Raw genomic sequence first — 22,856 nt, forward strand, 5'->3', positions numbered from 1 at the left:
GCAGACTCGGATATAAGTTCTTAGTTCTTCTAATCGCCAGCTGGTGTGAAAATGTTCAAGACAAGGATAAGTCCAAACTTGCTGGTCTTTTGGCTGTACCAACACATTGGTCGGTCCTCCATCCTTTCTCTTGCTTCTGTTGCAACCTAGTGTAATGACTGCTGGCTTTTCCCTTGAAATGAAGGAAAACCCCAATGTTGGAACTGTGTGTGCTATCTAAAATCTAGGAAGGTGTGGAGGGGAGACACTTTTGGGGGCAGTATGGCCTGGAGGTTATATATCTGATTTTCCAACATCTTTCCTAAAAGGCAGCTCCATGTGTGTGTGTTCCAGTCAGGTTAAAATGGGGACGATACGGGGTTATCTTTTACAGTAGTCAGTTTTGACTTTTGACAAAGAAGATTTCTGAAGATACTTATAGCATGCTCTTCAAAGTTTTTAAGAATCTGCCAGTTACCAAGCTGTTTTAAGTGACGTAACGTTCTCCTTCCAGGTGTGGGTGGAATTGAAACCGAAGCCGTCATGCTTGGCTTGCCAGTCGCCCTCACCCTGCCTGAGGTGGTTGGGTGTCAACTGACAGGCTCCGCCAGCCCGCTTGCCACATCAATCGATGTGGTCCTGAGCATTACAAAGGTAAATTAGAGCTCTCTTTGTTGCCAAGTCAAGCAGGCCATGTATTACTAGTTCTGCTGGAGGTGACATAAAAGTGCCTAGGATTTTATCTAAGGTTACAGTGTCATTAGCAGTGGTTTGGCAAAGCCTTAAGAAACTTTGTGGCAGGTAAACAAGGGAAATTGAACACCAATGAAGTTTGTGGTGAAGCAACTGGTGCTCTTTCAGCAGGTTACCCCTTACTGGGGACAAGGAGCAGCTGTTTCTGGGCAAGTTCCTAAGCAGCTCACCATGGTAACCCCACATGTGGGTCTCTCTAGCCTTAAAGACCTTCTGGTTTCGGAAAGAGCCATGCCTGGCCAACATAGTGTGCATATGGTTCAGTCTTCTTTCTCCCTTCTTGCTGCAGTTTGGATGGGAGGCCCTTGCTCCCATCTGCTTGGATTCCTCTGAAGAAAGGCTTTGCTTGGGGCTGAACTAGGAATCACCTCCTCCCCCTTCCTCTCTGAAGCCAATCTTCCACCATCCCTATTCTCCTGTAGACACTAAAGAACCTGCTCTGTGTTGGCTTCCAGCTGAGTGTTTATGAAGAAAAGAAAGTCAACTCAGGGACTGATTTGATTCCCTCCCTTCCTAGATACTGAGGGCGAAGGACCCTGGGGTGAATAGCCATACTTCAGCTATTAGTTGTAAGGCGGATATGGAAGAGAATACTTCATCCATTCTAGACCAAAGCTTGCAATGACCAGGATAGTGTCTCGGCACCGTGCTTTCTGTCCAAACCTGCTGCAGAATTTCACGCTAAGGATACAGTAATGGTTAAACCAGGGTGGATTAAAAAAACCAATGATCAATGATTTTAAAAAAAAAAAAATCGGATTTTTTTTTTAAAAAAATTAAATCGATTTAAAAAATAAATAAATCAGATTTTTTATTTAAATCAGATTTTTTAAATAAAATGCTTTTGGAAGAAAAATATTTCTAAAGATAGTTTTCTGTTTAAGTTACATTATAGTCCAAAGGCTGTTCATCAAGAAATAAGGATTTGTTTTAAGTTTTTCATGTGTGCTTAAACACAGTCTAAGTTTGTTTTTAAAAAAACCGTTTAACTACATCAGTTAAACAAACATGAATACATATGCTATAATGTTATTGTTTTAGTTAAATAAATTGTTTAAATTGTTATTAAGGAAATTATTTTTCTCCTTCCAATAAAGTACAGCAGAAAAGTTGCCTGAGTATAAACAGTTAACTTATTAAACCTCACAATAATTTCATAATTATCTGTCTGTGTATTTCTAACAGTTATATATTTCTTTACAATTATAGCAAAAATTACTGATTTTGTTATATCAGTAGTTTTTGCTATAACTGTAAAAACTACTCTGAAAATTTAATATTCCAAAAATGAAACCTTCATCTGGTTGGAAATATTAAGAGGATGCCAGAAAGGCTGAGTCTTTCTGTAAAAAAATGATTTAAATCAAGTCTTACTGACTAGTGATTTAAATCGTGATTTAAATGGATTTGATTTAAATCAAATGCACCCTGGGTTAAACTAACTAGTTGTGTCATTGAATCAAATGAAAAAGTGTTATTTTTCCAGTTTGTAGTATTAGATGTAGGCACCCCCTGTTTCCATGACTCCAGAGGGTAGTGAAATTGAAACCTTCAAAAGCACTGCCCCACATCCTTAACTAATTGCTGTGCAACAAAAGGGCAGCACTGAAGAATGGTGACACCAGAAGATGGTGTGTTTAAAGAATTTGGCATGTAGCTTGACTCACTTGCCCAAAACATCTTGCAGAGCAATGAGGTGCACTCACTCAGCATGCCATGCTCCATACTCTGCTCCTTGCTGATTAAGAGGGCCCAAGGGTAGTCTCCTGCCTCATGATTCTATATATTTCTCTTGGTGGAATTGCTAGTAATTCATTCGAAACCTTTATGTCATAAGATGCCTCCTTGTTCTGCATGCAGCGTTTGATTTTTCTTTTCTTTTTTCCTCTCCTTAGCAACTTAGGCAAGCAGGCGTGTCTGGAAAATTTGTGGAGTTCTTTGGGCCTGGAGTTTCCCAGCTCTCCATAGGTGACCGGACCACAATAGCAAATATGTGTCCAGAATATGGTGCTATCCTGAGCTTTTTCCCTATCGATAATGTGACATTAAAGCACTTAAAACACACTGGTAAGACGGAAATTAAAACGGCTGGTTCTCCAGAGCTTTACCATAGCAATATATTACCTAGAGGCTTTCTGTTAAGTAACTGTTGTATGCATTTTAAACAAAATAAATTGGTGTAATATTTCACAACATGTTGTTGCGGGATTGGAATTTCCCCATGTGTAAGGGGCGAGGAACCTTTCCCAGCCCTGGGGCTGCATTCTGTTGTGGGCAGCCTTCTGGGGGACTCTTGCCAGTGGCAAGTAGGGCCATAACCACAAGTGGATAGAGCAGTTGTCTCGACAGCCTTAACTTTTGGGCCACATCCCAGCTACATTGAAATTGGAAGTGTCCACGTCATGAGTCCCATTGTGGGGGTGGAGGAAGTTGGGGAAGCTGCTGGTTGATGACACTGGGAAGGGGCCCAGAAGTTTGGGACAGACTGCGTCAGGGCCTCGAGTGGCAGGGAAGTATGAACAGGGAGTTAGATCCCAAGGAGGGGCCCTGTAGCAAAGCCTTCCTCCATCAGTTAGGCCACAAAGAAGCTAGCGAGGTGGACAGTTCAGGTCCAGACCTCCAGAAGAGATTTGGTTTGCTTACCTCTTTGCCATGCTGAAGTTATGCCTGCCCCATTCCCATATAATGGGACCCGAGGGGGTCGTGCTACTTGCTGGATCAATGGCATAGGTCCTCCAGATGTTTTGGGACTACAACTCCCATCATCCCTAGCTAACGGGACCAGTGGTCAAGGATGATGGGAATTGTAGTCTCAAAACATCTGGAGGGCTGAGTTTGCCTCTGCCTGTGTTAGCTCTCTTAGCCGTACATAGCACCTGCTGTGCCTTTAAACCATGCTTTGTCTGTCTGTCATGCTGATCTGAGCATTAAAGATTTTGGTAGAAACCGTACTTTTGAGTTATAGTTTCTCATCCTGTTAAAGTCTTGGATCTCTCCAATGTGCATGTCTCTCCATCAAGTCAAACGAGGCTCACAGTTCAGGGACACGTTGCAGTCAGGCAGAAATACTGCAGAAGGGCTTTGAGGAGGCAAGGCCTAGAGAGATGCCCAAGGCTGTCAGTGGAGAGGTCTGCAAGGTTGCATGCAGCCCCAGACCTGAGGGTCTTCACACATGTAGAGTGTGTGTGTGTGTGTGTGTGTGTGTGTGTGTGTGTGTATAAGTAAAATGTATCTTCCTGCTCAATGTGTATATCTGAGAGACTTGATTTGGTTCACTTCTGTCTTCCTTTAAGTAAGATGCTGCAGTAGATACTTGGGTTACCGTCTTTTTTCCTGGCTATTGCATGCAGGAAATTGGGAGTTAAGTGCTCCCTGGAAGGGACTCCTCAGACACTTGTGGTATTTCGAGTTAGGAGAAGGCAGTTAAGTTCAAGCCTTTTGTTGCACATGTTCTATTGAGCTACTCTGTTATGTTGCTATATCAGCAAATAATGTTGCTGTAAATTGTTTTGGTGACTATGGGGTTTAATGTGAAATTGAGTTATTTGATGGTGTTCTGATTTTTCTTATTTTATATTGCTGGTACTTGTTATGTGATTACTGTGTTTGTATTTAGGTACATTTTAATGTACTTGTCATGACAGTAAGCTGTCATCAGCTTACTGATTTGAATATCAGCAGAAGATTCATTACTTAAACATTTTTTTCTGATTATTTAACTGTTTCCCACAGGCTTTGATGAGACCAGGCTTAAGTTGATGGAAACATATCTTAAAACTGTGAAACTACTTCGAAGTGATGAACTTTCCACAGAAGAACCTGAATATTCCCAGGTAATGTCAAAATGGGCTTGCCTCTTTCATATTTGCAGCTTGAGTCTTGCTTGGATCTATACTCTTTACCTTGCCTCACCAGCCAATAGGGTCTCCTATACCTTCAAGAGAACCCAATTCCCTGTTCCAAGCATGGGGAGCATGTCCCCCTCCAGATGTTGTTGGACTCAAGCTTTCGTCTGCCCCAGCCGCCATGGCCTAACGGTCGGTAATGATCGGAGTTATAATCCTGCAGCACCTTGAGGGGCATATAGTCCCCATACTTGCCTCCTTCCAACCAACTTTCTCCTTCCCACCTGTACCCTACCCCATCTACAATATAATAAAGCTTGGGCAATAAAGATCCGGTGAACTGATGCGGTGACATTGCTGAAGCTGCAAGAGCTTGGATCAGTACCTGGATGAGACCACTGGGGGCAGCTCAGCATTCTGAGCTTTCAGAGCATCAAGGGAGGGCAGCTGCTATAGACAGGCATCTTTACCATCAGTCAGCTACTGAGCATCTTCAGCTCTTGCTCTTTCCATCTGCAACTGCCACAAACCAGAAGACTACTGTGCATGCTTCTTTTACAGTTAAGCATTTGTGTGCATTTTAATGGTAAGCCACTTTGGTATTGTGTCTTGGCCAAAAGAGCACACAATTATATTTGTATAATTTCGTTCCTTCCCTCAAACCTTATCTTCTGGGTGGGTTGAAGATTTCCCAAAATGACTCCCAAATTACAGTGTTCTTTGGCAGTTTCTGATATTCGCAGGGAGTTCTTGTTGGAACTGGGGTGGAGCAGACTGTGAAGTGGTTTGGGATTTCAATCACTAGTTCTTAGTATTTCAATCTTAGTAATTTTTTTTATTGGCATTTTGGATTACTGCTGTTCAGTAAATGGCCTTTGTAAAACTGCTAATTTAGGATGACTTTCAAAAAAATTAAAATCACACAATAATATGTTGCTTCAACAAGTTGTTTTCCATCTTTTGCTAGAAAGAAAAGTTGATAATTTCAGCTTGTCTGCAAAATGTTCCTTACATAAATTGCCAAAGCCTGATTTGTAGAAAAAAAACTTGCAAAATTGTCCAGGTAGTCTACAAATTTTGGCTAGCTTATATTGAAAGCCTATGCAGCAGTGCAGTGATGTATACTGTGCAATAATTTATTAACAAATGTTCTACTCCATCAGGTTATATGCATAAATCTGGGTTCTATAATGCCCTATGTAAGTGGTCCCAAAAGGGCACAGGACAGAGTGGCTGTTACGAATATGAAGAGCGATTTCCAGGCCTGCTTAAATGAAAAGGTATGTGCAGTTGAAATGAAAAACTACTGTTAGGGTTTCTACGTGTTTTTTTTTTTTTTTGTTTTGTTTAGAGAAGTTTTTAATGTTTTTTTTAAAATAATTTTTATTAAGGTTTTCCAAATTAAAACAAATTAAATCCAATTTATAAACTTTTTCCAATAACTAGGACTTCCCCTCCCCACCCCCTCATGTATTCCAAATCTTCCAAATAAACAATTAGGTTCAACAAATTCTTATCCCCAAATTGCAATCATCCTCCATTACCCAGTTTAGCGTAATTCCCATCCCCCTAAGATCGATCTATTCCCTTCCACGAGTTTCCCCCTTTCAAACATAATACAGAAAAACAACAACAACATAGAATTAAATAATAATTTTACAACCTTTGGATTCCAACTTTCCCTCCCCTTTTTCCCTGTTACGTTCCTCCTAGCCCTCCATCTCTAATATCTTCCTGGAGTTCCCACATTGCGTTAAACCCACATCCCTCTGATTCTTTGCCAGTCTTTTTTAATTATATAGTCTCTGTTCCGTGGGAAAGAGGCCTGCTTCTTTCACTGTCACAACATTTTGTAAAACAAAAATTAATCTCTTTCCTGTCAGTCGTGATGTTTGAAAATCAAAGGGCACATCTAGATTGCATGTCTTCTCATGCTCCCAGCTGGGCACTGTAACATGCAAACATGAGTGCAGAACCCTTGTCTCTTTGACTGGTTGACGTGCTGCCATGCAGAAAACCAAACATTTGTCTTGGTCTGCATGAAACTATTAGGAATGGGAGGATACAGATTGAGGTATTCCATGCAGATTTTGCAATCAGAATTAATAAAATAGTTTGTGTTAGTTCCCCCAATTTATTGGAGATGTTGCCACTGGATTTTGGCTTCCTGGCTGCCAAGGCTATACACCAACACAGGATTCTAGTGTCCCCTCTCTTGCTTAAAAGCAGCTTTGAATTTGTTGTGTAATTGATTTTGCAATGTCTGTTTTGATTCCCTAGGCTGGCTTTAAAGGCTTTCAGATTCCAGCTGAAAGGCAAAGGGATGTGGTTCCTGTGGAGTATGAAGGAAATGAGTACAAGCTGGCTCATGGATCAGTCGTCATTGCTGCAGTAATCAGCTGTACAAACAACTGCAACCCCTCTGTAATGCTAGGAGCAGGTATACTCTGCCTGGATTCAGTTTTCTTCTCTATCTCTTGCTGTAACAATGGCGTTATAGAGCCAAGTTAACCAAACTGAACCGCCATCCTATAAATGTCTATAGAAGGCAGACAGAGGAGTTTGTGCCAGTGTAGCTTAAGCAGAAGCTTGAAAAGTGTGGAGGTGCCTTTTAGTTATAATACCATTAAATTTGGATAGCTGAAATTGTACTGGGATTGTGGTTTTTTGTTGAACAGTGTGTCTTTAAAATGCTTCACAGATTGTGCAGTACCTGGTGCAACACGGCAGCATTTTCACAGTTCCCAGTGTTCTGCACCTGACAGTAGTAGCTGTTCTTTTTTGAAAAATGTATTTTATTATTTATTGTGTTTAAAGTTCTGTTCATTACCTGTGAAAAAGTGGTGGTAGTTTTTGAAGTCATGCCTGCAGTACTACAACAGCAGTGTCCTGGACTAGCTTCCAGCACAAGAGCAGCATTGCTAATGGTGACCTTGTGCCAGTGAAGCTGTGTTTTTGGTCTTGCCTTAATATAAACAAGTGGTCAACCTGCTGGCTCATAGGATTGAACTTTCTGGGGATTTATGCAAAAGCATAAATGTTAGAATTTCGTCTTTCTGAAATTGCTTATCAAAAGAGGATGAAGGTCATAATCCGCTACGCCCCATCAAAATGAATGGAGGCTATGCTGCACCAGGGCTTGATATTGCCGCTTATGAAGTTAATATGGTATCTAGAGCTGTCGTACATAGAATCATAGAATTGTAGAGTTGGAAGGGACCCCATGGGTCATCTAGTCCAATCCCCTGCAATGCAGGAATCCCAGCTGAAGAATCCCTGACAGATAGCCATCCAACCTCTGCTTAAAAACCTCCAATAACAGAGAGTCATACATTGGTCCATCTACCCTGAACTGTTAATCCTAACTGGCAACTGTTCATCAGGGACTTGGGCAGAGATTTCTTCTGGGTTGTGGACAAAAAATTCTTCAACACATACTGTATTTTTCACTCTATAAGACGCACCTTTTCCATCCTAAAAAGTAAAGGGGAATGTGTGTGCGTCTTACGGAGCAAATGCAGGCTGCGCAGCAATCCCTCTTGCTGTTCTGGCTTCATGGATAGCCGTGCAAAGCCTCTTCAACGACATTTGATTCAGAATATTTGTGGTGTAGTGTGGTGTAGTGGTTAAGAGCAGTAGTCTTGTAATCTGGGGAACCGGGTTCGAGTCTCCGCTCCTCCACATGCAGCTGCTGGGTGACCTTGGGCCAGTCACACTTCTTGAAGTCTCTCAGCCCCACTCACCTCACAGAGTGTTTGTTGTGGGGGAGAAAGGGAAAGGAGAATGTTAGCCGCTTTGAGACTCCTGAAGGGGAGTGAAAGGCGGGATATCAAATCCAAACTCTCCTTCTTTTTCTTTTATTGTTTTCCTCCTCTAAAAATTGGGTGCTTCTTACACAGCGAAAAATACAGTAGCTGGAGACTTTTTTTTAAGGGATATTGCAGGGTTTGTGCCTGAGACCCTTCTGCATGTACATAATTTGTTCTAAACTAAAGAGCAAACTTTCCTCCAACAGTACTACCTGTTGTGGTAATTTATCTATAGGCAACATAACTTTGCCCCTTAGAATTTTTGTACCGTTATTTCACTGCTGTTTTCATTCTTCCCTAGGTCTGTTGGCCAAAAAAGCCATTGAAGCTGGTCTGACTGTTAAACCGTACATAAGAACCAGCTTATCGCCTGGCAGCGGAATGGTCACGCACTATCTCACTTCCAGTGGTGTATTGCCATACCTCAATAAACTTGGGTACTAACTTCTTTGCTCTCATATGTAGAAGTTTTAAAGACTCTGTGATCTTCTGTGTAGAGACTTAAAATGCATGCTTAAAGTGACATGGTCAAATCCAAAAGAAGTAACACAGTAACATGCAAACATCATATAGCTTCTGAATTAGTGTGTTGCTTGCAGACTCATTGGCATTTGATTCATTTTTAAAGTTTCTGTGGCTCATGGTTTTTAGCCACATCACATCTGACCAGCTCAGCATTCAGAAGCTAAATAATTGCTGTAAGGCATATGTTAAGCATTGCTGTATTTATACTCATAGTATTTTTTTATTTAAAAAAACCCACAGATCATAATTTACTGGGGGGGGGCATGCTTATTTATTGAAAATTTGGTCAAGCGCACAGGAACATGGGAAGCTGCATTATAAGCGGCCAACCTATTTGTCTTATCAGAGAAACATTCCTGGTCTAGAGAGAGTCCGTCTAGTCCAGCAGCTCTTAAGGATCTCAAGACATGGGGCTGGATCCAACTAAGGTCTTGTCAGAGTAGACCTACTGAAATTATTAGATGTGACAAACACAGCTTCATTAACTTATGTGAGTCTACTCCAAGTAGAACGTAGTGGGATACAATACAGAGGTCTTTTCCCACCTGCTGCCCTTCCTTTTTTAAAACTGGAGGTGCCAGGGGTTGAATCCACAACCTTTTTCATGACCTCCCATTTTCCCACTGGCAGAAAGGATTTCAGTATGTCAGGCAGAGTCTTGAGGCCCTGGCCACGCAGCAGCTCTCTTCAATTGATCCCATAACGTGCAGGGCAACTTCAAAGATTTCACTGCAGTGCAAAGGTGAATGAAAAAGTAGGTTGCACTAATGAAACACTGACATTTTCTTAAAATCCTGGTTTTGCTCTAGATTTGAGGTCGTTGGCTATGGATGTTCCACATGTGTTGGGAATACCGCTCCTTTGCCAGAAACCATTCAGAATGCAATTGTGCAGGTAATGTTTTAACAACTGTAGCATAGTGAACTTTGTTCCTCTTGACCAATTGGGGAAAATAAAAGGTCCAGACTTTGCCCTGCTGACTGTTTAGGCTGGAGGGTAATAACTTCTGTGCAGTGTGTAGAGCTGGGAAAGTAGGGCCCCTTTTTCCTATTATGACCCCTGTGCACTTAAGTATTTTCTGTCTGTCTGTCTGTCCCATACGGTTATGAAAACACTCTTGGAGTATATATCTTTATGCGCTAGGAAATTTAATACCAGTATTGGAGTTCCATTCTAGTCCCAACAACATCTGGAGGACGGGAATTTCCCCAGCCCTGGTTTAAAGGCAAATTCTGTAGTTTGAGTGTTGAGGAACAATATGAGGTTAGGAATATGAGAAGCGAATAATCATTCTTGCCACTAAGAGGGTATCCTTCATCAAGGGTTACCCCTCAGCTTTTCCTTTATAACTTGTAAACTCTCACAGAACTTCAAGCAACCATGACAATGAAGTTGAGAAATCTAATATTTTCTGCCTTTCAGGGTGACTTGGTTGCTTGTGGAGTTTTGTCTGGAAATAAAAACTTCGAAGGCCGTCTCTGCAGCTGCATCTGTGCCAATTACCTTGCTTCCCCGCCTCTAGTTGTGGCTTATGCTATAGCAGGAACTGTGAATATTGATTTCCAGACAGAGCCATTAGGTAACTATCCCTCTCCTTCCAGCTCCTATTTCATCCAGGACTTGGCTTGTTCCTGTAATGCTCTCAGGGCATTTAACTTGCTCTAAGAGCAATGCTTACCTTTCTTGCTCTGTTTGAAGCCTACCTAGTGTATGACGCACTATGGCCTAGATTCCACTACGCCATAAAATAACCTACCTATGTTTTCTAACAAAGCAACCAAGTTGATCGTTGTGAACCAGTTCAGCAATTTTCTCTTCTGCAAAAGTGATTTGCTTTCAGGTGAGCTAAGGGTAATATTGTGTGTCATAGAGCGAATCATGTGCAGCTAAGAAAGCTCTTGGGTGTTCGTAATGCTTTTAAGACGGGTAGAAATGGCGGAGGTGCAATTTCTGCAATTGTCACCATGATCAAAATTTCTTTGTAGGGGTCAGTCCTGATGGCAAAAGAATCTTCTTGCATGATATTTGGCCCACTCGAGAAGAACTTCAGCAAGTGGAAGAAGAGTTCGTAATATCATCCATGTTTAAAGAACTGAAGGGGAAAATGGAGGTAGTTTGGCATTGTTATTAATCAGGGATAGGGATCCTCAGGGCCAAGCACTTTCTCTGCCAGAGGCTTTGCTCCCTCTCTGGCCACCCCCCCTGCACTCCAAACCCTCGGGCGCTTTTGCCTGCCTAGCAGGTGTCCTAGAACTGTAATACTGCCTCTTGCTTGCCTGTCTGGAGAGAGGTGTGTGCATGGGAAACCTATTCCTTTTTTTGCACAGCTGGTGTGTCCCCTCCTGTAGACAGGGTAACATTCACATACATGGATCTGCCCACTTTTGCCTCTGGTCCCTCAGGTCACTTGCATTTCCATGAGGGAATGTGTCCTTTGGGGTGAAAAAGGTGTCCTACCCCTGTTCTGACCCAGCAAGACTCAAATGAAACACTTTTTCCTGTGCATCACTCGGTGTGCCATGTTCCTAGCGGGGAATGTAGTATGTAAATTTTAAAATGAAATTATGCATACTGGTTCAAACACCTTTAGCACTTCTGTATGCCAGATCTATAGCAAATATAAAAAGCAAGAGCATAAACAGCCAGATGTCCTGATTTATTTACTGTGTTTATAACCTGCCTCTGAGGATCTCAGACAGTCTCCTTCATTCTCACTGTTTTATCCTCGCAACAACCCTTTGAAGTAGGTTAGGCTGAGATACAAATAAATTAGGCAGGGTACAAATAAATTATTATTATTATTATTAACAGCAAAAAAATTTTGGAAGGCTAAGTTAACAAGAGTTACCAGTTACAAAGAAAAGAAATGTTGATGTGGTATTTGTGGCGTTTCCACTGTATTATATTCAGTAACTGGCATTTTGGGTACAAGACAGGAGAAGATGATCAGAAGTTTATATCTCCTGCTTTGCAGAAAGGAAATAAGCGGTGGAATTCTCTAGAAGCGCCTGAATCAGTCTTATTTACGTGGGATTGGAAGTCTACTTACATCCGATGTCCTTCCTTTTTTGATAAGCTTGTAAGTATGGTAACACCAAGTCTGTATGTTTGAGGTGTTCTAGGTATTGTAGGAAAGGGAACTTAATAAGTGGGGGGAATGTTTCTGCCTACAATTTAAGATGTCAACACCGTTCTACTGTCCTTCTCAATGGAAAGGATCTCTTATAACACTACAACTAGGTTCAGGACAGTCAAAAGGAAGTCCTTCTTCAAATACCACAACATTAATTTATGGAATTTGCTGCCACAATATGTGACAGCCGCTTCCTTAGAAAGATTAAAGAAGAATGGCCATATTCTTGGGTGGCTACTAGTCTTAATGGCTAAATGGCACCTCCGTGTTCAGAAACAGTATGCCTTAGAATATGAGAAGCTAGAGGGCACCTGCTTGCTTGTTGATTTCTCAGAAACATCACTTTTGCCTTTGTGAGAAGCTGGTCCTTTGCTAGATGGTCTCCTTTTGCAGGGCTGTGCGCACGTTCTTGCTTTCATACTTGGAACACCTTTACCTTTTGACATTAGCTCCATTTTGTGCATTTTGGGTGTGTTTTCGACTAACCTAGAGAGGGGGTGTATTCATCTACTTTTGTGTCCATTCATCTGGCAGACCAGAGACCCTCTTCCACCCCAGTGTATTGAAAATGCGCACGTCTTGTTGTATTTGGGGGATTCGGTCACGACAGATCACATCTCACCTGCAGGAAGCATTGCGAGGGGCAGCGCTGCTGCCAGATACTTAACCAACAAGGGGTAAGAAACTTCAGAGGAGCTGTGAGGGAAAGAAACTGAAGGATTCAGCTGGTCCTCACAAATTGCTTTACTGTGGTGGTTGCTGCTTGGCCAGATGAACAGTGTGTGCCATAGCTAAAGTAGGTTGCTAAGCAGGATTAACTGAATTTCTTTCAGGCTTATAGTCAGAATTTTCTGCATAATCTGTCCTGTTTTTACTGGACCCTATTCATAGCAAAAAGGAACGCGGGTGGCACTGTGGGTTAAACCACAGAGCCTAGGACTTGCCGATTAGAAGGTCAGCGGTTCGAATCCCCGTGATGGGGTGAGCTCCCGTTGCTCGGTCCCTGCTCCTGCCAACCTAGCAGTTCGAAAGCACGTCAAAGTGCAAGTAGATAAATAGGTACCACTCCGGCGGGAAGGTAAACGGCGAATCTGTGCGCTGCTCTGGTTTGCCAGAAGCGGCTTAGTCATGCTGGTCACATGACCCAGAAGCTGTATGCCGGCTCCCTCGGCCAATAAAGCGAGATGAGCACCGCAGAGTCAGCCACAACTGGAACTAATTGTCAGGGGTCCCTTTACCTTTATTCATAGCGAACCTTCTGCTTAGTTCAGTGTCATCTGCAAAGCTTCATGTATTAGGCTGAAGGTCCCTGCAGGGTTAACAGGTAGTCAGAATGCCTTAAGTGCCTGCTATCCATTTAAAACTGACACACATGATATAAAACTTTGACCTGTATTCTTAGAGTTCCACACCTGACTATGGCACAGGAAAACTTCCTTAAGGGATGTTTGTGAGCAAAGTCCACTTTTCAGGTTGCACGTTTATATTGAGCATGCTCTGTTGTCTCTCGTAGCCTCACGCCCCGTGAATTCAATTCCTATGGTGCTCGGCGGGGAAACGATGCAGTGATGACAAGAGGCACCTTTGCAAACATAAAACTTTTCAATAAATTCATTGGGAAACCTGCTCCTAAAACAATTCACTTTCCAACTGGACAGACGGTGAGGACATATTTGTTCAAAGCTATGGGGGGGCAGCTGCATATTAGAAATGTCCCCATGTCCTTTCCCCCCATCTATTTCTCTCTCTTGCTCTCCCCCCTGCAGCTAGACGTGTTTGATGCAGCTGAGTTGTATCGCAAAGAGAATATCCCTCTGATAATCTTAGCAGGCAAGAAGTATGGACTGGGGAGCTCGAGAGACTGGGCTGCAAAAGGACCTTTTTTACTGGTATGTTTCCGTTGTGTTAACTTCGAAGTAACAAGAAGCCTTGGTGTTTTATTACTTCAGGCTGCTTGACAGGATTTTGCTTGTTTTTCATAGAACTTAAAGCATGCCATTTTGTGCCTTCTGAAAATGCATGAGCCAGTTTTTTCACTGAGCTTTAAAGAGTGCCAGTTTGTGGTTTTGACCATTAAATTCACAAACTGGGACAAGTTTAAAGAAAATGTACATCTGAATCAATGATTTAACATAGTTGCTTCTTGCTTCTTGACCAGAAATCCTGGTAAACGAGACCTAACTTGAGGTTTTATTTCAGTGGGAATAACAGATCTAGGACTACCCTCATGACTCTTGGCTAGCATTCCAGGCCACCTTCCAAGAAACTAGATTTCTCTGTCTTGAGATTTTCTCCACGTTTTGTATTAACAGAAGGGTTGAGCGGTTGTATAAAGATGACTTTTATTATTGTTCAGATGGTATCTAAGCCAGATATAACTGTTTCTGCAGGGTGTGAAAGCAGTTATTGCTGAAAGCTATGAGAAGATCCATAAAAGTCATTTGATTGGAATGGGCATTGCTCCGCTCCAGTTCCTCCCCGAGGAAAACGCAACGTTTTGGGGCCTGACAGGCAAAGAACAGTTTTCAATCTCGTTTCCTCATGAGTTATCCCCTGGAATCTCCCTAGATGTAAAGGTAACTCAGACTGACTTCTGAATGCAAGTGTTAGTAATAGATTTACTTTTTCCTTGAAGCACAAATGTGATGGTCTGTCCTCTGTTGTAAGATGGTAATGACACAGTTTTATGGTATCCACACCATTTCCCATAAGGTGGAAGTGTAAAGTACAGTGGTACCTCGGGTTAAGTACTTAATTCGTTCCGGAGGTCTGTTCTTAACCTGAAACTGTTCTTAACCTGAAGCACCACTTTAGCTAATTGGGCCTCCTGCTGCCACTGTGCCGCCGGAGCACGATTTCGGCTCTCATCCTGAAGCAAAGTTCTTAACCCGAGGTATTATTTCTGGGTTAGCGGAGTATGTAACCTGAAGTGTATTTAACCTGAGGTACCAATGTAAGTTAATATGAGCTGTGTTTGGGGGGCGGGTCTCCTTTTGAGTGAGAAGTCAGCACCAGAGTTGGCCTTTAGATCAGGGATGGAGAACCTGTGGCCCTCCAGATGTTGTTGGACAGGTCCTCAGACCTAACTGGCATAGCCAGTGATGAGGGCTGATGGGAGTTGTGGGCTAGCAACACATGGAAGACCGCAGTTTCCCCACCCCTGTAGAGACTTAGAGAACTGCTCCTAAGGTACAAATACAGTGGTACCTCGGGTTACATACGCTTCCGGTTACAGACTCCGCTAACCCAGAAATAGTACCTCGGGTTAAGAACTTTGCTTCAGGATGAGAACAGAAATCGTGCTCTGGCGGCGCAGCAGCAGCAGGAGGCCCCATTAGCTAAAGTGGTGCTTCACGTTAAGAACAGTTTCAGGTTAAGAACGGACCTCCAGAACGAATTAAGTTCTTAACCCGAGGTACCACTGCATATGCAAAGCAAGCTGTGCGAAGCGGCTCAGTGTCCTGATAAAGGGAAGACTATGTCAAGGTCATTTGAATGGTGCAAAAACATAATTGGGAGCAATGTTGTCTGAATCCATAAAGAGACATATTTTTAAACACATGCAGGGCTACACAGAGGTGCAAGGCACAGGCAACTATCTTAAGGCAACAATTTTTTTGAGTGCAGCAAAGTGAGGGGCAGGGGCAGAGATCTGACTCACTAGGTATCCGGTGGGTCTGCTATGGGTAGCATTTAGTTGAACACGCCTCGGTTGCACAGGTGCCCCAGAGACTGAGCAGGAGCTGTGCAGTTGCCCTGTGCTCTTGTGCAGCTCCCTTCCAGTGAAGCTGACCTACATAATTATTGTGGAGTGGTATCCAATTTAAGTTAGTCATGATAAGCTTACATCCATTGATTTCAGTGGGTCTGCTCAGAGTATGACTTGCGTATCTGCCACAGTTATTTCCTTACATAGGGGTTGTTTTTATTTCATAACTTATGGGAAAAGGAGAAACACTTAGAACCAGAGCTGTGAAGAGCATAGGAGTCCCAAATTGCTGCTTAGAGGCAGATCTGCATTCTCAGTCCCAGATCCCCAACATTACAGACTTTGCTGGTATTTTTATTAAGTCATTAACTTCCACAAGCAATAAAACTAGTTTAGTTTAAAGCAAGACTTGAGGGTCTCAGGATTTTTGTTTCTGCAATATGCTGTCGTTATTACAGAATATCCTACTATAGAGATGTTAGGAAATGACACAGTCCTAACATATTTCTTGCTTTTGCCTCTCATTCCTGTCTCTTTAAAGACAAACACAGGCAAAGTATTTCATGTGGTTGCTGCATTTGACAGTGACATGGACATAACGTTATACAAACATGGTGGCATTCTGAACTACATGGTCCGAAGGCTGTTGTAGAGGCCTGCTCACACCTCGGGGGACTATGCATCAATGGGCCAACCCTGCAGTGGCTTGCACAGGTCTCACTCCATCGATGGAACTGCGTACAGTCCTGCTGCATTCTGAAATTTCGTCCATGGATGTAAAAGATTGTGAATTGTTGTAGTGACTGCAGCAAGATCCGTCTGGATTTTAAAAATAATACTCGAATGGTGCTATTGACATTGCTTAAAAAATTGACGTGTGTGTTGTGAAAGAGAGCTGTAAGTATGGGGAAGGGCGGGAGGGGGTTGTCTTAGACCATTTTGTAAATAAAGTGACATGAAACCTGAAACTGAATTGTGTTGAAGATTTTAAGCCAGAAGACTTATCTGTCGTTGGGCCCCACCCCAGTTTTGGCACCTTCAGCTTCCTTATTGCTGTCTGTTGGTTTGAGGGCAGCACATGGTTTGGCTTGATGAGGATGGGTAGTTTCCTTTTAATTAAAGTTTCCATAAAATCAAAAGCAAAAGTCAGCGTGAAGGCCACAAGTTACAAACACAGGGCGCTGCAATCTTAACACAAAACTAGGTGAATTTTAGACAAGGAGCTAGTACAGATATTTACAGGGTTGGCCTCACCTCCCCCTTTGCTGAAACAGCAGCAATCTCTTTTCCCCATTTGCCTTTTGGAGTTAATAGATCTAGAATGTGGCAGGGACAAAACTAGACTTTATTTCACCCAGGTCAAAGATTTAGTTTGGCAGCCCCCCCCCCCCCCCGTTTCTGTACACACACACACACACACACACACACACACACACACAGACAGGCTGAGAGCTTCAATGGCATTCCTCTGGAGGCTTCACCTGGGGCAAAAAAACAGGCTACCCCCCCCCCCAGCTACGATCCTGAGAGAAGCAACCTGGGCTACCAATCGCTGAGGAACTGAGCTGCAACAATGGGTTTCGATTAATAATTTTTAATAATTTTCATTTATAACAATCCAATAAAAGCCACATTAATACAATACCAAATTATAATACCATTAAAAAGCCAATTATCCAATACCAAATTAAACAATTTTGAATGACTTCCCGGGTTCTAGATTTCAGGGAATGATGATCTTATTTTGTCTGCTCCAATACTCTCAGTCCAAATACAACTGTTCCGATCTTGATCCTTTATTTTAACAGCCACTGATTTCATTCGCATTTAACTGTTCCATATCCATTAGTTTTGCAAGGGGAGTTTGATCCTGTAAATTTCTGTGTGAAATGTTTGTTTTTCGTTCATCTTTACACTTCATGTTCTATTCCATGCTCAGCATTTCCCTTCACTTGCATTTTCTGCACTCAAGGACTGCAATTTTCACTGCATCACACGCCATTTTGCTTATCCAAGACATAGAGGTCTGGTGTCTTGCTATAGTCCCGGGCAGATATCCAGAATTATCTTCTTTGATCCCTCTCCCATCCGTTAACAAGCCGGTATCTCTCCAAAGCCATGATAAGTCAGAACCAAAGTCTTCTTTACCATTCTGTAGAAGGTCAGTGCCACAAATCATTGCGATGTTTTCACACAGTTCAATTCTTGCAATTAATCCATAAAAATTATGAAGTTCTCGTTAATTCCCTCTTGCATTTTTTCCAATCCATTAACAATACTTCGGGGGAGGTTTGTCGAATCATAAAACAGCAAATATAATGTATATAAAGAAAGGGTAAAGGCTCCTCTCCCCCTTTACCAATCAGGTTACAATGAAAATATTCTCCAGATTAGACCTTGGCACTCAGTGGCTGATTCATTTAGAAAGTTATCTTGTCCCCTTAGTCCAGAACACGCCTGTTAGTTAGATCCAAAACCAAATCCATCCTAAGAAACAGAAGAACCTCTGCTCATAGTGACCGCGTTGGAGAGTTACTGATACGTGCATCAACGTTCCCTGCCTCCCACATTCCATCAGAACAAGAGGCAGGTATCAGACGATCTGCAAGTGAAACACACACACACCTCTGACCGGGGGCAGGGGGCTTGCAAGGATAATTACTTTCCAATTATCCTTAATTAGCTGCACGAACGATCTCCTATAGTGTGGGAGCCGCTTTTCACCATGGCGGAAAGCATCGGAAGCCGCAACAATGGGTTTCAACTTGTTCTGTTTTGACTAGCCTCTCTGGTTTTCTTCTCTTCTGCTTTTAGTATGGAGTGAAAAACAGCTGCAATTTTTTGACCTAAAGAATATTTTAAATACCCACTTACATTGCTGAGGCAGCTCTGTGGTCTTCTACTTCCATTTTCAGGACAGGGGATCAGTTCTTAAAGATCCTTGCATTGGCCAAACCACCTGTTAAAACAGGGACATTGCTGCTGCTACTGCTTTTTGGACTCTTAAGTGCTGCCACTGGAAGCAGTTTCCTTTATATAACTGAGCATATTCTGTGTCACAGCAGGGAAAGCAGAGAAGGCCTGGTGGGTTTTAAATGATTTGTGTCGGATTCTTTTTCACATACTCTGTACCTTAAAGTAGTTTTAGTTAGCAAACATGGCTTGTGCCAATTATTCTACAGTAAGACGTAACCTTTAAGATTGACCTAGTCCACCAGATATACACAGTAAAATTGGTTTTGCTCTTTGGAAATTTCCACTGCATGAAAATGTCATTAGTAATGAAAGCCCATTTCAATTTATTGTATAAAGAGCAATTTAAGAACAAGCACATCCTCATGCAGAAAAAAACACGTTCCAAGTGAATAGTGCACCACAGAAAATCTCCAATGACAACCTAGTAACCTTCCAAGTAATTTTGAGGAAAAAAAGGTTAAATGACCAGGAAAGAGTATGTGAGCATGCATAGGAATCTAACCCATTTGAAGGACTGTTCTTTTCAGTGAATGACTGAAATAAACACAATAAAAAAATTCCTTCCAGTAGCACCTTAAAGACCAACTGAGTTAGTTCTAGGTATGAGCTTTCGTGTGCATGCACACTTCTTCAGAAGTGTGCATGCACACTTCTTTGGTATCTGAAGAAGTGTGCATGCACACGAAAGCTCATACCTAGAACTAACTCAGTTGGTCTTTAAGGTGCTACTGGAAGGAATTTTTTTATTTTGTTTTGACCATGACAGACCAACACGGCTACCTATCTGTAACTGAAATAAACACCTTAGCCCTTGGAGTTCTGTTGGCATTCTTGAAAAGTCTGGTTTGCACGTAACACTAAGCCCATGGTTAATTAAACAATGGTTTGCTTGCTTGCCTGATCTCTGCCCAGGGGCTTAACTCTATTTTGCTTACGTACTGCTAACAAGCCATAATCTGAAGCTAGGTTTTTGGTTGGCTTATGACTCTTGCTTTAACTGTAGCTTCGTGTTCTACACAAACCCATCACTCTGCGTTATTCATAGTTCCTTTGGCTACCCCATCCCAAAAGCTCACCAATTTACAAAGGCACGAACAGCTGAAAAACGAAACAAAACTTTGGAGAAGCAAGCTCTAGTTTGTTTGACAAGCCACGGTTTATTATTACAGGTGAACCAGGCCGGTATTGTCTAAACTTCCTGTTTAGGGAAGTTTTTAATGACTGATGTTTTAATGTATTTTTAATCTCTTGTTGGAAGCCTCCCAGAATGGCTGGGGAAACCCAGCCAGATGGGTGGGGTATAAGTAATACTACTACTACTACTACTACTACTACTACTATTATTATTATTATTATTATTATTATTATTATTATTAATTTATTATTATTATTATTATCATCATCATCATTATCATCTCCACTATATATGATGTGCTAGGTGCTTTTATCAAAACTAATAATACCTTTTTACTACCAATATACTGAGAGAGGTCTCTTATCTGCATTATTGCTGTTTGAATTAAGTGCTTGGCATCAGAGTTCTGTCTTGATAATTGCAGAAAGCAAGATAGTTGTTACTAAAGATACTTTACCAATAATAATATCTGAACTAACTATTTTGGTCTGGTGGGATCTTCTTTGTTAGTGTAAGGGATCAGTGGACCCAGACTCAAAAATACTTGCTGCTTGAGACGTGCAGCTGGTTTGTCTTATCAGATGCACCCATCATTCCCTAATAGCAAACTGAACATGACATTTGTGAGGCCTGCCTGAAGGTGCAGACACATTTAAATGTTTGTGACTTGAATGAATACACAGGATCCCTCATCTCTTGCTGCCCTATGCCTTTGGGAGTAAGTTAAACACCACCCATAAAACGCCTTCATTAATGCCCTTGTTCTGATAAACTCAAATGCTTCTTTAAGCAAGCCAATTTCATTCTCATAGATAGGCATGGTGTTATTTTCCTGGTCCGTGAAATCAGTAGTAGCCATTTCCTTAAAAGTACAGGGCGTCCCATTGTGGTTTTTCTCTGTATGTGACTGACAGCTTGAGCTGCCTTGATGGTTTTCGCCATCACTTGGATCTTCCCTTCCAAACTTGAAATATTCTGTTTTCAAGGCTCAGTCCTTTGTATTTTTACTTGGGAGCAATTCCCCTTGACCTCTGTGGGATTTACTTCAAAGTAAACATGCCTTGTTGGGCTACAGGTCTGGGATCATTTTAGTGGGACTTGAGCACTGCTGCCGCCGCGCCCCCTCGAGATCACACTCATGGATATGAGTGGACTTGTCTTCCTGATACAGGCAGAAAGCGTATCTGATCTTTTTTTGACATGCAAAGTAGTTCCCTGTATGGCTCGATTGGGTTGAGAGAAATTACCCATATCCATTGCTTAGCAGCAGCACAATATATATTTTGCTCAGAAAGGCTTGGGGTGAGTTAATAAGTGCTGATCTGAAGCCCTAGGAAGGGTAAAATAACAGGAACTGGAAATCTATTTTGTCTTCAAGTTCTCTTCAGTTTTGATTCAAAAACAAACCTTTATTCTAATCCTTTATCAAATTTGGGGGCTTAAATATAAATTATACATCTGTGAAATAATGCATTTTATTAACCACACTTAAGCAACTGCAACAAAACAGTATATGATTGTTTTACATTCACTAATAAGTATTGTATAGAAATCTTACAAAGTTCAATTTGCTGAGAACTGTGCATAAAATGTTAAAACGGATGTAAATTATTTTTAATAAAGAAAATTGTACCATTTCTCAGTTGTAATTGTCTGTGACTGCATTTTTACTGGTTTTCGAAGGCAGCAATGGTAAATGGCAGGGTGTAGGATGACGGCGGGAAGTGGCTCAGTGACAGTCACAAGCACATCTGTCTAACATTTCCCCAGGACACAGATTGTATAATGTGCATTTGATACTGTAAAAAGTGCAGCAGTCACATCCCTTGTTGTAATGCTGATTGAAGTAGCAGGTAGGTTAGTTGTGGCTTTCCAGTTGTTGGACTCACATCTCCCATCAGTCCCAGCCAGCTTGGCCAGTGGTCAGGGTCAATGGGCCTTGTAGACCAGCGACATCTGAAGAGCTACAGGTTCGCTGCTCCTCTATGTACGTATGTATTTATGTATGTATGTATGCATGTATGCATGTATGTATGTATGTATGTATGTATACCGTATTTTTCGCTCCATAAGACACACATTTTTCTTCCTAAAAAGTAAGGAGAAATGTCTGCATCTTATGGAGTGAATGTGTGGTCCCTGGAACCGAATTGCCCAGGGGCAAAAAGCAGATCATGCTTTTTTTTTCTTTCAAAGCCGCTAATCGTTTGCCAATCAGGGAGAGAGAAAAGGGACGCTAGAGATAAAGGAGGCTGCCTGGGAGGGGGGAGGTAAAGACAGCAAACTTGCAAGGAGAGGAGACAGGAAGACTAAATCAATGAGGAGAGAAATTAGAAGAAAAGGAGGAGCAAAAAACTGCTCCAGCTAAGGAAAAGACACTAAGACAAACAAGAGGGAAGGGAGAGTTGAAAGGTAGCAGCTGATCAGTGGGATCGGGAGAGAGATAAGGGAGGCTAGCAGAGGCTGCCTGGGAGGGGGGAGGTAAAAACCCATGGATCCTCAGAATTTTTGCATTGGGTCACCCCAAATTCACCATCAGATCACATAGCATGTCCATGGCTACAGCCTGCACCAAAAAAAATCACGCATCCACTGTTTCCCGGGGCTGCAATGGTGCAAAAATGTGGTTACAAAGCACGGATCCACATGGATCCTCGGGATTTTTGCATTGGGTCACCCCAAATTCACCATCAGATCACATGTCTGTGGCCACAGCATGAACCACAAAAATCATACATCCACTGTTTCATTCAGATTTTTTTCCCCTTGTTTTCCTCCTCTGAAAACTAGGTGTGTCTTATGGAGCGAAAAATACGATGTTTAGTCTTTTTAGAGACTTTAGAGTCTATCTCTGCTTTCCAATTCAGTACTTCAAAAAGGCCACTATGGTTGCACAGGCAAACTGCCCAATCTTAGCAAAACTAACCCCCGCCTTTCCTGACACCCCACCCTGTCATGTTAGCTCTCTCTGTTGCTCACATACTTTCTCATA

At 42.1% G+C, this 22,856-nt stretch overlaps 1 protein-coding gene across 2 annotated transcripts in view; it reads left to right on the top strand.

The window, feature by feature from the left end:
• Nucleotides 1–16,690, top strand: part of IREB2 (iron responsive element binding protein 2) — a 34,867-nt gene extending 18,177 nt beyond the window's left edge. The window contains exons 8-22 of one of the 2 annotated variants that reach the window (XM_081876215.1): nt 494–633; nt 2,628–2,799; nt 4,465–4,565; nt 5,741–5,857; nt 6,858–7,017; nt 8,688–8,823; nt 9,721–9,805; nt 10,334–10,490; nt 10,897–11,021; nt 11,886–11,990; nt 12,579–12,721; nt 13,558–13,705; nt 13,811–13,933; nt 14,435–14,620; nt 16,295–16,690. In XM_081876215.1, coding sequence (XP_081732341.1) covers nt 494–633; nt 2,628–2,799; nt 4,465–4,565; nt 5,741–5,857; nt 6,858–7,017; nt 8,688–8,823; nt 9,721–9,805; nt 10,334–10,490; nt 10,897–11,021; nt 11,886–11,990; nt 12,579–12,721; nt 13,558–13,705; nt 13,811–13,933; nt 14,435–14,620; nt 16,295–16,405 — 2,009 coding nt within the window. In that variant the 3' untranslated portion in view covers nt 16,406–16,690. The remainder of the gene's footprint in view (nt 1–493; nt 634–2,627; nt 2,800–4,464; nt 4,566–5,740; nt 5,858–6,857; nt 7,018–8,687; nt 8,824–9,720; nt 9,806–10,333; nt 10,491–10,896; nt 11,022–11,885; nt 11,991–12,578; nt 12,722–13,557; nt 13,706–13,810; nt 13,934–14,434; nt 14,621–16,294) is intronic. The other variant, XM_081876216.1, reaches the window with a different exon arrangement.
• The last annotated feature ends 6,166 nt before the right edge of the window (nt 16,691–22,856 follow it).

This window comes from Podarcis erhardii (assembly GCF_964252035.2).
Source record: "Podarcis erhardii genome assembly, chromosome: 9".
NCBI classification, from domain to species: Eukaryota; Metazoa; Chordata; class Lepidosauria; order Squamata; family Lacertidae; genus Podarcis; species Podarcis erhardii.